The sequence below is a fragment of the Macaca nemestrina genome, chromosome 20 (genome assembly GCF_043159975.1).
Source record: "Macaca nemestrina isolate mMacNem1 chromosome 20, mMacNem.hap1, whole genome shotgun sequence".
NCBI classification, from domain to species: domain Eukaryota; kingdom Metazoa; phylum Chordata; class Mammalia; order Primates; family Cercopithecidae; genus Macaca; species Macaca nemestrina.
In genome coordinates, this window is record NC_092144.1 from 47,774,463 (window position 1) to 47,788,955 (window position 14,493).

At 52.4% G+C, this 14,493-nt stretch overlaps 2 protein-coding genes across 9 annotated transcripts in view; one reads left to right on the forward strand and one right to left on the reverse strand.

The window, feature by feature from the left end:
- LOC105495636 (ryanodine receptor 1) overlaps positions 1-4,269 on the forward strand; it is a 156,342-nt gene extending 152,073 nt beyond the window's left edge. For all 6 annotated transcript variants that reach the window (XM_071086594.1, XM_071086596.1, XM_071086591.1 and 3 more), the window contains 5 exons: positions 1,579-1,735; positions 2,639-2,703; positions 2,792-2,892; positions 3,229-3,280; positions 4,032-4,269. In XM_071086594.1, the coding sequence (XP_070942695.1) occupies positions 1,579-1,735; positions 2,639-2,703; positions 2,792-2,892; positions 3,229-3,280; positions 4,032-4,127 (471 nt within the window). In that variant the 3' untranslated portion in view covers positions 4,128-4,269. The remainder of the gene's footprint in view (positions 1-1,578; positions 1,736-2,638; positions 2,704-2,791; positions 2,893-3,228; positions 3,281-4,031) is intronic.
- A 76-nt stretch (positions 4,270-4,345) lies between these two features.
- The window catches only part of LOC105495635 (mitogen-activated protein kinase kinase kinase kinase 1), a 28,961-nt gene continuing 18,813 nt past the window's right edge, over positions 4,346-14,493 (reverse strand). For 2 of the 3 annotated variants that reach the window (XM_071086598.1, XM_071086600.1), the window contains exons 23-31: positions 13,050-13,158; positions 12,890-12,948; positions 12,588-12,691; positions 11,868-12,042; positions 11,480-11,542; positions 11,181-11,270; positions 11,026-11,096; positions 9,591-9,646; positions 4,346-4,523 (exon numbers count right to left, since the gene is read on the reverse strand). In XM_071086598.1, the coding sequence (XP_070942699.1) occupies positions 4,454-4,523; positions 9,591-9,646; positions 11,026-11,096; positions 11,181-11,270; positions 11,480-11,542; positions 11,868-12,042; positions 12,588-12,691; positions 12,890-12,948; positions 13,050-13,158 (797 nt within the window). In that variant the 3' untranslated portion in view covers positions 4,346-4,453. The remainder of the gene's footprint in view (positions 4,524-9,590; positions 9,647-11,025; positions 11,097-11,180; positions 11,271-11,479; positions 11,543-11,867; positions 12,043-12,587; positions 12,692-12,889; positions 12,949-13,049; positions 13,159-14,493) is intronic. The other variant, XM_071086599.1, reaches the window with a different exon arrangement.

The following is a 14,493-nucleotide window of genomic DNA, read 5'->3' on the forward strand; positions in this document are numbered from 1 at the left end:
GAGCAAAACTCCATCTCAAAAAAAAAAAAAAAGTACAAAAATTAGCTGGCTGGGATGGCACGTACCTGTAATCCCAACTACTCAGGAGGCTGAGGCAGGAGAATCTCTTGAACTCGGAGGTAGAGGTCGCAGTGAGCCAAGATTGCACCACTGCACTCCAGCCTGGGCAACAGAGCAAGACTCTGTCTCAAAAAAACAACAAAAAAAAAACCAAGTGTAAAGTTGTTCCCAAATGCCAGGTGGACCATGCTCCCTCACCACCTCCATTCAGACCCTTCTTGCGGCTCCCCATCCACTGCGGATAAAATCGAATCACCCCGCCACGGCTTACAAAGCCTGGGAAGATCTGGCCCGGCCTGGGTCTAACCACAAACCCTCTTGCTTTTTGCTTTCTGGCCGCCTGGTCCTCTTTCAGTTCCCCTAGGACTGCGTGTTTCCTCCTGACTGAAGCCCTTTGCACCTGATGTTCTCTCTGTCCCCTAGCCCAGGCCGACATACACACACACACCCCATTCACTTGATACCTCACCTTTCCACTTAAATGCTGCGTCCTACAGGAAGCCCCTGACCACGGGCTGGGCGGGGGCCTACAGAGCCACGTGTCCAGGCCCTGCCTCATCTCTCTCCCTGCTCTCCTGCACAGGAGCTCTATTTTCCAGCCTCACCCAACCATTTTCAGTTCCTCAGAGCAGCAAGCTGTATTCTTTCCTCACTGATGGTGTTGCAGCGTGTGGCTTTCTCTGCCGGGAACACTCTCTCCCACCACCCCTCCACCTAACGCCTCCTTTAGGTTTCAGCTCACACCTGCCTCCTCTTCCAGGAAGCCTCGCCTGATCACTTAGGCTGGATGAGATGCCTCCAGTGGGCTGTTAAAGCTTCCAGTGCTTCCCCCAGCTCATCCCTGGTCACACTGTGCCTCCCCACCCCAGCCCCGACCCTCTGCCTGTGCCCTCCCATCCCGGCCGTCACTCCTCTGCCTGTGTCCCCACATCCCAGCCCTGACCCCTCTGCCTGTGCTCCGCACCCAACCCGGCCCTCACCCCTCTGCCTGTGCCCCCCAACCCTGGCCCTGACTTCTGCCTGTGCTCCCCACCCAACCCAGCCCTCACCCCTCTGCCCATGCTCCCCGTGGGACTCTGCCTGTGCCCCCCGACCCTGGCCCTGACCCCTCTGCCTGTGCCCCCCCAACATCCTGGCCCTGACCCCTCTGCCTGTGGCCCCCTATCCCGGCCCTGACCCCTCTGCCTGTGCCCCTCGTCCTGGCCCTGACCCCTCTGCCTGTGCCCCTCGTCCTGGCCCTGACCCCTCTGCCTGTGCCCCTCGTCCTGGCCCTGACCCCTCTGCCTGTGATCCGCACCCAACCCGGCCCTCACCCCCCTGCCCATGCCCTTCCTGTCACAGCCCTAACCATTTCTGGCTGTTGGTCCCTGTCTGATGCTGTATCTCTGAGGCCTCTGAGGGCAGGGCCCAGGGCTGTCTCAGTCGTTACCGTACCTTCAGCCCTGCCTATCCCGGGGCGCTGGCTGGTACTCAGTGAGTGTTGAATGAATGAGTGACCAATGTGCTCCCTTCCCTCAGTGTTACCTGTTTCACATGTACGTGGGTGTCCGGGCTGGCGGAGGCATTGGGGACGAGATCGAGGACCCCGCGGGTGACGAATACGAGCTCTACAGGGTGGTCTTCGACATCACCTTCTTCTTCTTCGTCATCGTCATCCTGTTGGCCATCATCCAGGGTCAGTGCTGGGAGTGGGCGCTCAGGGCCCGGAGGGAGGCTAGCTCCGTGGTTAAGAATGCAGGCCCAGGATCCAGTCGGCCTGGATTCATGCCCCATCTCTACCTCTCGCTACTGTGAGACCCTGGGCAAGTCGCCTCTTGGGGCCTCAGTTTCTCCATCTGCAAAACAAGGGCGTCAGTGGTACTGACCTCATAGGTTGTGATCAGGATTAAGTCAATGCATAGGCGCTCAGTGTCTGGCTCATATCAGTGCTCAATAAAGGCCTGAGATATTTATGTTATACATATATGTATATTATATATATTATATATACGTATATTATATATATTATATATACATATATTATATATACGTATATTACATATATGTATGCATGTATGTGTATATATAAATATCCATATATACACACACACATATCTATATCTATATATATATATATATTTTTTTTTTTTTGAGAGGGAGTCTCACTCTGTTGCCCAGGCTGGAGTTCAGTGGTGCGATATTGGCTCACTGCAACCTCTACCTCCCAAGTTCAAGCGATTCTTCTGCCTCAGCCTCCCGAGTAGCTGGGACTGCAGGCACGTGCCAACACGCCCAGCTAATTTTTTTTTTTTTTTCGTATTATTAGTAGCGATGGAGTTTTACCACGTTGGCCAGGCTGCTCTTGAACTCCTGACCTCACATGATCCTCCCGCTTCAGCCTCCTAAAGTACTGGGATTGCAGGCATGAGCCACCGTACCCGGCCAATAAAGGCCTAATATTATCTTCTTAGGAAGTGAGATTAGGGGTGAGATTAGGGAGATGGGGGATGGAGGGCAAGCCCTGGAGGCACCTAGCTGGAGAGGGAGGAGTCTGAACAAGGTCAGAGGTTGGGCTCTGACTCGTGTCCTGCCACCCCAGGTCTGATCATCGACGCTTTTGGTGAGCTCCGAGACCAACAAGAGCAAGTGAAGGAGGATATGGAGGTGGGTCATGTCTGGGGGTAACCCAGAGGGATTACGGGATTCAGGGGGTCAAGTGGGCCTCCACTCTGATGTCTCTTGCCACTCACAGACCAAGTGCTTCATCTGCGGAATCGGCAGCGACTACTTTGATACGACACCGCATGGCTTCGAGACTCACACGCTGGAGGAGCACAACCTGGCCAATTACATGTGAGCACGGACACACTGGCCAATCAGGAGGGTGGGGGGCATGGCTGCCAATAGCTAGGGGCGGGGTCCTTAGCTTTGGCCAGTTAGGAAAGGGGGTGTGGTGTCCATGTGGGCAGATTCCCTGCCAGCCAATCAGAAGGTAAGGGTGGGGCCCCGGGCGCTGGTTCACACCTGTAAGCCCTGCACTTTGGGAGGCCAAGTGAGGAGGGTAACTTGAGGCCAGGAGTTCGAGACCAGCTTGGGCAACATAGCAAGACTTTCTCTCTACTATAAATAAAAAAATAAAATAAGGTAAGGGTGGTTCAGACTTGTCTCCTGTGGTCCTCTCACCCTCAGGTTTTTCCTGATGTATTTGATAAACAAGGATGAGACAGAACACACAGGTCAGGTAAGGGGGTGTTAATGGGAGGACAGTGGGCAGGACATGGAGTCCTTTAACATAAGGCCAGTCAGTAGGTGGCAGTAAAAAGCTCCCATCAATATCAAGGATTAAGGCTGGGGCTGGTCGCGGTGGCTCACGCCTGTAATCCCAACACTTTGGGAGGCCAAGACGGGTGGATTACTTGAGGTCAGGAGTTCGAGACCAGCCTGGCCAACATGGTGAAATTCCGTCTCTACTAAAAATACGAAAATCAGCAGGACGTGGTGGCGCACGCCTGTAATCCCAGCTACTTGGGAAGTTGAGGTGGGAGAATTGCTTGAACCCAGGAGGCGGAAGTTGCAGTGAGCCAAGATCATGCCACTGCACTCCAGCCTAGGCAACAGAGTGATACTCCGTCTCAAAAAAATGGGTTTGGGCTGGGCATCCTGGCTCACGCCTGCAATCCTAGCACTTCAGGAGGCCACAGCGGGAGAATTGCTTGAGGCCAGAAGTTCAAGACAGCCTAGGCAACATGGCGAGAGAGACCCAGTCTCTATTAAAAAATTAGCCAGGGGTGGTGGTGTGCACCTGTAGTCCCAGCTACTCTGTAGACTGAGGCAGAGAATTGCTTGAGCCAGGAGGCTGCAATGAGCTGCGATTGCTACCACTGCACTCCAGCCTGGGCAACAGAGCAACACCCTGTCTAAAAGTATATATATATATATGTCTCAAGGGTTTGAAGATGTGACCAATGAACTCCTTCTATCCCCAATCCTAGGAGTCTTATGTCTGGAAGATGTACCAAGAGAGATGTTGGGATTTCTTCCCGGCTGGCGATTGTTTCCGCAAGCAGTATGAGGACCAGCTTAGCTGAGACCCCCAGCTGGCTCTCCACCCCCACCTCAAGTGCCTTATTCTCACAGCAAGTCCCTTAGTCCCCAAGCTCCTCCCCCTAAGGCAGCTGGGGGAGAGGTGACCTAGTACTGGAAAATAAATCTGCGCTACGCCCCCCAGCATCATTGTGTTGGGCTGTTGAAATTTTGGAGGAGTGGGCATCCAGAAATTGTTTCCCCCAAGAAAAACAAGATGACAGCAGAGGCTGAAGTCACGTTTATTGGGAGAAGAGGACATGCCATGACCACTAGTGCGTCTGTGGGGGAGGGGGGTGCAAGGACTAGTTCCTAACACCCCCCTAGGGACTCATTCCTGGATGTAGAGGTTGCTGGGAGCAGTAGGATCATCCACTGGGCGTGTCTCCACCACTACAGGCCTGTGGAAGGAAGAGAGAAGTCAGTTCATTTATTCATTCATACGTTCATTGATTCATTCATTCACAAAGTAGTTAACAGAGACTGTGCCAGCCCCATGCGGAACTATAGCAGTGAACGGGCAGACATGGTCCCTGCCCTTGGAAAGCTCTAGAGGAGGAGATCAACGTGAATCAGTGAATTACTTGAAAAAAGCATGGCATGCCTGGCAGGGAAACCTAACCCAGGAGGTCAGCCCAGACTCCCCAGAGAATGGATGGTGCAGCCTGAAGGAGGATTAGGAGGGAACTTGGTGAAAGGGCAAGGAAGAGTGTTCTGGCCGGGGAGAACAGCCTGTGCAAAGGATTTGAGGTGGGAGAAAGGCTGGGACTTGGTTGAAGATGTCATGGCCTTGTGGGCTGTGGCTAGGATTGAGTCTTTATCTTGAGGCCACGAGAGGATTTTAACCAGGGAGAGAGTGACACAATCAGATCTGGATTTTAAAATGACCCTTCTGGCATGTCAAAAGGACACAGGGGCTCCTTAAGGTGGTTCCCACTGGCTAAATTTGAGACTCTTTGTGCCTCAACATAAATAATGACAAGGCCGGGCACGGTGGCTCATGCTTGGTAGTGATAGACTATAACCCACAGAATGAAAATCCCTGAGACCATGCTGGTATAAAGAAAGAAGGGATGGAGAAGACACAGCTCTTCTTTAGAGTAGAATGCCAACTAACACACGCAGAAGGAAACAGAATCAGAAAATCACCATTTATTGTTAGTAACCACCTAACAATAATAGATTCAGAGAAAAAATCAATTGATTCTAAAACTAGTGGGCAGGCCAGGTGCGTTGGCTCACACCTGTAATCCCAGCACTTTTGGAGGCCGAGCGTGATGATCACATGAGGCCAGGAGTTCAAGACCAGCCTGGCCAACATGGCGAAACCCCACCACTACTGAAAATACAAAAATTAGCCGGGTGTGATGATGCACGCCTATAATCCCAGCTACTCAGGAGGCTGAGGCAGGAGAATTGCTTGAACCTGGGAGGAAGAGGTTGCAGAGGTGAGATCGTGCCACTGCACTCTGATGTTTGAGATCCAAGGGGATCTCAAAACGACAACAAAAAACAAACAAAAAACAATAAAACTAGTGGGTGAAAATCTGATGAGAAACAACATATTTACAGACTATTTACATAGTCTCAATGAATCTCCCCCAAAAGATACTTCTTATTACAAAGAAAAACAGAGGCTGGGTGTGGTGGCCCAAGCCTATAAGCCCAGCACTTTGGGAAGCCTATGCAGGTGAATCACTTGAGTCCAGGATTCCAGACCAGGCTGAGTAATATGGCGAAACCCTGTCTCTACAAAAAAATACAAAAATAAGCCAGGTGTAGTGTGGTAAGCGCCTGTCATCCTAGCTGTCCGGGAGGTTGAGGTGGGAGGATTGATTGAGCCCAGGAGGTCGAGGCTGCAGTGAGCCATGATCGCGTCACTGCACTCCAGCCTGGGTGACAGAGAGACCCTATCTTTAAAAAAAAAAAAGAAAGAAAAAGGGGCCGGGCGCGGTGGCTCAAGCCTGTAATCCCAGCACTTTGGGAGGCCGAGACGGGAGGATCACGAGGTCAGGAGATTGAGACCATCCTGGCTAACACGGTGAAACCCCGTCTCTACTAAAAAATACAAAAAAACTAGCCGGGCAAGGTGGCGGGCGGCTGTAGTCCCAGCTACTCGGGAGGCTGAGGCCGGAGAATGGCGTGAACCCGGGAGGCGGAGCTTGCAGTGAGCTGAGATCGGCCACTGCACTCCAGCCTGGGTGACAGAGCAAGACTCCGTCTCAAAAAAAAAAAAAAAAAAGGAAAAAAAAGCAACTTCACACTGGAGAGAACTGGCTTAACCAAATGATCAAAATTAGTATCACCAGTAACGGGACAAACTAGCATCATGTACTTCCTGAAATGATGCCTGAGAAAGACGTCTTTCTGCGGTATTCCTGGCCAAAATGCAGAACCTGGAAACCTCAAACACAGTCAAGGAACATTCTAGAAAACAACTTTCCTTTACTCTTGAAAAAGGTCAAGCTCAGGCCGGGCGCGGTGGCTCACACCTGTAATCCCAGCACTTTGGGAGGCTGAGGTGGACGGATCACCAGGTCAGGAGTTCGAGACCAGCCTGACCAACATGGTGAAACCCCGTCTCTACTAAAAATACAAAAGTAGCCAGACATGGTGGCGCATGCCTGTAATCCCAGCTACTCGGGAGGCTGAGGCAGGAGGAGCGCTTGAACCCGGGAGGGGGAGGTTGTGGTGAGCTGAGATCGTGCTATTGCACTCCAGCCTGGGCAACAAGAGCGAAAGTCTGTCTCAAAAAAAGAAAAAAAAAGAGAGAGAGAGAGAATAATAAGGCAAATGCGGTCAAAAAGATTAATATCTGGCCAGGTGCAGTGGCTCAGACCTGTAATCCCAGCACTTTGGGAGGCCGAGGTGGGTGGATCACCTGAGGTCAGGAGTACAAGACCAGCCTGACCACCATGATGAAAGCCTGTCCCTACTGAAAATACAAAAAAATTAGCTGGGCGTGGTGGCATGCAACTATAGTCCTAGCTACTCAGGAGGCTGAGACAGGAGAATTGCCTGAACCCAGGAGGCGGAGGTTGCAGTGAGTCGAGATCACGCCACTGCACTCCAGCCTGGGCCACTCCATCCCAAAAAGAAAAGATTAACATATGGTTAATCTGGATAAAAGGGAATTTTTTTGTTTTATTTTTGCAACTTCTCTGGGAGTGTGAGTTTAAAATTATGTCAAAATAAACAGTTAAAATAGTTATTTTTAATAGTTAAATTTTTTTTTTTTTTTTTTGAGACGGAGTCTCGCTCTGTCGCCCAGGCTGGAGTGCAGTGGCTGGATCTCCACTCACTGCAAGCTCCGCCTCCCGGGTTCACGCCATTCTCCTGCCTCAGCCTCCCGAGTAGCTGGGGCTACAGGCACCCACCACCTTGCCTGGCTAGTTTTTTGTATTTTTTTAGTAGAGATGGGGTTTCACTGTGTTAGCCAGGATGGTCTCGATCTCCTGACCTTGTGATCCGCCCATCTCGGCCTCCCAAAGTGCTGGGATTACAGGCTTGAGCCACCGCGCCCGGCCTAAAAATTTTTAATAAGATAAAAATCTAAAATAAAAATGTAGGCCGGGCGCGGTGGCTCAAGCCTGTAATCCCAGCACTTTGGGAGGCCGAGACGGGCGGATCACGAGGTCAGGAGATCGAGACCATCCTGGCTAACACCGTGAAACCCCGTCTCTACTAAAAATACAAAAAAAAAAAACTAGCCGGGCGAGGTGGCGGGCACCTGTAGTCCCAGCTACTCCGGAGGCTGAGGCAGGAGAATGGCGTAAACCCGGGAGGCGGAGCTTGCAGTGAGCTGAGATCCGGCCACTGCACTCCAGCCCGGGCTACAGAGCAAGACTCCGTCTCAAAAAAAAAAAAAAAATGTAGCCAGGGCCGGGCATGGTGGCTCATGCCTGTAGTCCCAGCATTTTGGGAGGCTGAGATGGGCAGATTGCCTGAGGTCAGGAGTTCAAGAGCAGCCTGGACAACATGGCAAAAGCCTGTCTCTACTGAAAATACAAAAATTAGCCGGGCATGGTGGCACGTGCCTGTAATCCCAGCTACTCGGGAGGCTGAGGCAGGAGAATTGCGTGAACCTGGTGGGTAGAGGTTGTGGTGAGCTGAAATCACGCCACTGCATTCCAGCCTGGGCAACAGAGCAAGATTCTGTCTTAAAAAAAAAAAAAAAAAAAACGCCAGGTATGGTGGCTCATGCGAGTAATCCTAACATTTTGGGAGGCCAAGGTAGGAAGATTGCTTGGGGCCAGGAGTTCAAGGGCAGACTGGGCAACATGGTAAGACCCCGTCTCTATAAAAAATCAAAACATTAGCCGGTTGTGGTGGTGTATGCCTGTGGTCCTAGCTACTCAGGAGGCTGAGGTGGGAGGACTGCTTGAGCTCAGAAGGTCAAGACTGCAGTGAGCTGTGTGTGTACCACCACTTCAGCCTGGGCAACAGAATGAGATCTTGTCTCAAAAATGAAGTAAAATTAGGGCCAGGTGCAATGGTTCACTTCTGTAATCCCAGCACTTTGGGAGGCCAAGGCAGCTGGATCACCTGAGGTCAGTAGTGTGAGACCAGCCTGGCTCACAAGGCAAAACTCCGTCTCTACTAAAAATACAAAAAATAGCCAAACGTGCTAGTGCACACCTGTAAACCCAGCTACTTGGGAGGCTGAAGCATGAGAATCATTTGAACCTGGGAGGCAGAGGTTGCAGTGAACTGAGATTGTGCCACTGCACTCCAGCCTGGGCAACAGAGCGAGACTCTGTATCAAAAATAAATAAATAAAATGTTTTATAAAGAAAAGAATTAAAATCAAAAAATAAAAAAATTGCCCGGGTGCAGTGGCTCATGCCTATAATCCAAGCACTTTGGGAGGCCGAGGCAGGTGGATCACCTGAGGTCAGGAGTTCAAGACCAGCCTGGTCAACATGGTGAAATGCCACCTCTACTAAAAAATACAGTATTAGCTGGGTGTGGTAGCACATGCCTGTAATCCCAGCTACTTGGGAGGCTGAGGCAGGAGAATCGCTTGAACCTGGGAGGCGGAGGTTTCAGTGAACCAAGATCATGCCATTACTCTCCAGCCTGGGCAACAAAAGCAAAACTCCATCTCAATAAAAAATAAATAAATAAATAAAAGAATTGCTGGGCATGGTGGCACATGCCTGTAGTTCCAGATACTCCGGAGGCTGAGGTGAGGGGGATCATTTGAGCCTGGGAGGTCAAGGCTGTAGTGAGCCGTGATCGTGCCACTGCACTCTAGCCTTTGAGTACAGTGAGAAACAAAACAAAAAGAAAGAAAATGCCCCCGTGGCTGCAGTGCAGGGAATAGACTCTAGGGGGCAGGCCTGGAAGCAGGGTGACCAGGTGAGACACTGTCCAGGCTAGAGATACCTTGTGGGGACACCTCAGAATGCTCTCTTCACATCAGAAGCCCCCTCCCAGGTCCTTCTGCACCCCACCCCACAACATACCTGGGGGAGCCAAGCAGACGGAAAGTGAGGGTAGGGTCTCTCAGCTCCTGTAGCAGCTAGGGAAAAAAAGTGTGTCTCAGTGCCTGGAAGATATTTCCACTGTCACTACAAACATGGCTCCCTTAAAGAAAGCAAGGAGCTGGGTGTAGTGGCTCACACCTGTAATCCCAGCAATTTGGGAGGCCGAAGTGGGTGGATCACCTGAGGTCAGGAGTTCGAGACCAGCCTGGCCAACATGACAAAACCCCGTCTCTACTAAAAATACAAAAATGACCTGGGCGTGATGGAGTGTACCTGTAATCCCAGCTACTCAGCAGACTGAGGCAGGAGAATCACTTGGACCCAGGAGGCAGAGGCTGCAGTGAGCTCGGATCCTGCCACTGCACTCCTCCGTGGGTGACAGAGCGAGACTCTGCCTCAAAAAATATATAAAAATGGCCAGTAGTAGTGGCTCACGCCTGTAATCCCAGCACTTTGGGAGGCCGAGACGGGAGGATCACGAGGTCAGGAGATCGAGACCATCCTGGCTAACACGGTGAAATCCCGACTCTACTAAAAAATACAAAAAAAAAAAAACTAGCCAGGTAAGGTGGCGGGCGCCTGTAGTCCCAGCTACTCGGGAGGCTGAAGTAGGAGAATGGTGTAAACCCAGGAGGCGGAGCTTGCAGTGAGCCGAGATCGCACCACTGCACTCCAGCCTGGGCGACAGAGCGAGACTCCGTCTCAAAAAAAAAAAATTAGCCTGGCATGGCGGCATGCACCTGTAGTCCCAGCTACTAGGGAGGCTGAGGCAGGAGAATTCCTTGAACCTGGGAGGCGGAGGCTGCAGTGAGCTGAGATCACGCCACTACACTCCAGCCTGGGTGACAGAGTGAGAATCCATCTCCAAAAATCAATAAATTGTGTGTGTGTGTGTGTGTGTGTGTGTGTGTGTATATACAAAAGATCGGGTGTGGTGGCTCACGACTGTAATTCCAGCACTTTGGGAGGCCAAGGCGAACGAATTACCCCAGGTCAAGAGTTCAAGACCATCCAGCCTGATGAATGTGGTGAAACCCCGTCTCTACTGAAAATACAAAAATTAGACAGCTGTGGTGGTGCATGCCTGTAATCCCAGCTACTTGGGAGGCCGAGGCAGGAGAATTGCTTGAACCCGGGAGGAGGAGGTTGCAGTGAGCTGGGATCGCGCCATTGCACTCCAGCCTGGGCAACAAGAGCAAAACTCCGTCTTAAAAAAATAAATAAAAATAAAAATAAAATAAAAAATAAATCCTCGGGCAAAGAAGGGGATCTGTCTGAACTGAAATTGGAAGATGCTTCCCCTCCAGGACTTCACACTCTGACTCAGGAGTTTTCGGAGCCCATCTGATGAACGTGATGATGTGATGATGGAGGCCGGGGGACAGCGATGTGGAGTTTGGATGGAGGGGCTTACCTGATCCGAGCCTAGAGCCCACACCTGCACTCCATGCTTCCAGAAGGCCTGAAGCTGACCTCCAACCATAGCTGGGGAGAAAGCAATGCCCGTTACCCTTGGGGATCACCTGAGTCTCCACCCCTGATCCTGGGCTCTCCCGTCCCTGCACAGACCCACGGCCTCCACCGCTTCGGTCATGGGGATCTCAGGTGTGCGAAGTCCCCGAACTGGGGACCCCTCCGGGGTCACCAGTTTCAAAGAGCCTGGAAGGAGATAGACAGTTTTAAGAACTGTGAGCAAGGTTTAGAGGGTTACTAAGGGACCAGTCCATAAATTCAGTGTGAAAGCTATGTAGGACAGGGGCAAGGCCGATAGGGGCTCAGGGGATTCTGAGAAGCACAAGTTCGGAGGCAGAGATCTAGGGACCGCAGCTGGAGGGGTGGGGAGGAAGGGGAGGGAGGAGGGTTCTTACCGTCCATCAACACCATCACCATATCCTCCTCTACCTGGGTCACCTGCACTGGTCCCTTATGCTCTGTTTGGGGGGGATGGGTTAAGGATTGACCCCACCCCATTCCCCTTTCCCCACACCACCTCCAGAAGGCCAGTACCTCTGCTTTAGCCACTGCCTCAGTTCCCCAGCAAGTGGGCTAAACCTCGCCCACCATCCCGGCCCCACCCCATCATCAGTCTCCCCAATTAACTAAAACCTGCCATTCTCCCTTTCCCGCCCTTCCAGCCCTTTCTCAGGCCGGTAGTGCGTCAGGCTAAGCGAAGCCCCGCCTCCATCCCCGCCCCTCCGAACCTGATAAGCCCCGCCCCCAGCAGCCCCGCCCTCAGCAAGACTCCGACCCACTCACCGGTGCTCATCTCGCCCAGCCAGCAGGAGAGCGCGCCAAAGCGCACCGTGTGGAAGAGCACCGACTTCCCCGGCCGCCCGGGGCTCACGCCGATGCACACAGCGGGCAGCTCAGAGCCTGGCCCGGTCAGCAGCGCGAACACGGACAGAGGCGTCGGCAGTGGGAACAGCACCTGCTGCGGGCCGCACAGGGAGGGGCGGGCTAGGGGGTGGTCCAGGGCGGGGCCTCAGGGGGCGTGGCTTGGAGCCCGCCTGGGACTTCCGAACCAGAGCCCTAAGTCTTGGGAGATGCCGACTAGAAATGTCAGGGGGTAAGGCCTGGTGCCTCCATAAAACGGGGGGAGTGGCCTCCGAGTGGGTGTGGCTTCCACGTGCGGGCATGCCACCTTGGCGGCAGAGGGGCAGGGCCCCAAAGATAGCAAAACCTGCTTAGAGACTCAAAGGGACAGGCTCTAAATGGGCTGTACTAGGAGACCCAGGGAGTGGCAGCATTGAGCCTAAGGAATAATTAGGCCCAGGTGTGAGGGGCGGCGCTTAAGGATCAGGATGGCCTCAGAAGGGCGAGGCTCCAGCGCAGACCGCAGGTGGGCGGGACCTCGGAGGATTGGGGTGGGGCCTCGACGGAGGTGGGGCTTCACGGAGCTCTTGATAGAAGCGCAAAGGGTGCAAGGCCTTAGCCATCCACGCCTCAGAGTTCCCAGCACCCTCCCAAGCCCCTTACCCGGACAAGCAGGAATTTGTTCATGGGCTGGTACCACTGAAGCAGGACAACGGACGTCTCCAATGCCCCGCACAGGAACGGGCCCCCAGAGCTCGCACCCTCCGCTGTGGCGTGGGCAAGGATGAGTCAAAATCAATGCCCTCTACCCTCCTCGCCGCCCTCCCACAAGGCCCACACTACCACCCATCTTCTGGGTTCTGGACACATTGCCTTAACTCTGTAACCTCAGGTGGATGCAGCTCAAGCCCCTCCTCTGGCCCGGCCCCGCCCACTCTCTGCACACCCGTGAAGCTCTCTCTCACCCACACAGCACGCCCGGCAGCCTTTGGTGTCCTGGATCTTGGTGGAAACCATGTTCTTCCTGGAGAACAGGTAGGCGTGAAGAGGGGCAGGACAGCAGGAGGCAGGGGGACATGGGGGAAATTATAAGGCGCTGTGGTGCCATTCATTGGGAGCTGGTACCTTGCCAGTAGGCGGTGGGGGCTAATGTGAGCGATGGGGTTTCCTGCTCTGGTCTCCTTCCTTTCCAGCAGGCCCAGGATGCTATGAGAATACAGGTGGGGGGTCTTTCCTGCAGGGTGTGTGTATGGGGGGGGGAAGCAGGCAGTTATAGGATCCCATCTACCACTTCCTTTCCTCCATCCCTTCCCTCAGCCCCATCCCTTTGTCTGAGACTCCCAAGCCTGCAAGTCTCAAGTACTATTCATTCGTTCATTCATTTCTCACTCCACATAGATTAAAGGCTCATTGTAGGCCAGGCCTGCTGTGCTTGGCTCTGGTGAACAGTGATGAGCATAATAAATATGTTCCCTACTCTCGTGGTATTTGTAGCCACATCAGAAACTCTGGACACACAACCAGCCAGATGAAGTTACACATATTACAAAGTTTTAGAATAAACACATCTAGAAAATCTTCTAGTTTGTCATTACAGATGTGGCTTTCACTAACTCATGAATCCTATTTGGCTTGGTGTTTCCCCCAAAACTAGACATTATTTCATTTATTTTTATTATTATTTTAGACAGTCTCACTCTGTCACCCAGGCTGGAGTGCAGTGGTACAATCTTGGATCACTGCAACCTCTGCCTTCTAGGTTCAACCAATTCTCATTCCTCAGCCTCCCAAGTAGCTGGGAGTAGAAGTGTATGCCACCAAGCCCGGATAATTTATGTATTTTTAGTAGAGACGGGGTTTCACCATGTTGACCAGTCTGGTCTCCAACTACTGACCTCAGGCGATCCACACGCCTCAGCCTCCCAAAGTGTTGGGATTAAAGGTGTGAACCACCGCACCCGGCCTATTTATTGTTATGTTTGAGACACAGGGTCTCATTCTGTCTGCCAGGCTGGAGTGCAGTGGCATGATCATGACTCACTGCAGCCTCTAACTTCTGGGATCAAGTGATCCTCCCACCTCAGCCTTCCGAGTAGCTGGAACCATAGGTGTGTGCCACCACACCCAGCTAATATTTTTAATTTTTAGTAGAGACGAGGTCTCACTATGTTGCCCAGGCTGATCTAGAACTCCTGGGCTCAAGCAATACTACTGCCTTGGCCTCTCAAAGTGCTGGGATCACAGGCATAAGCCACTGCACCTGGTCCGGATTTTTAAATCTATAACTTGCTCACTCTATCTTAGTAAAGTACGGAATAAGTTCTGATTGTCATCTGAACGTGAAAGCCATTTAAAGACTAACTTAGGGCCAGGCACGGTGTCTTACACCTATAATCCCAGTACTTTGGGGGGCAGAGGTAAGTGGATCACCAGGTCAGGAGTTCGAGACCAGCCTGGCCAACATGGTGAAACCCCCGTCTCTACTAAAAATACAAAAAATTAGCCGGGCGTGGTGGCAGGTGCCTGCAATCCCAGCTACTCGGGAGGCTGAGGCAGGAGAATCGCTTGA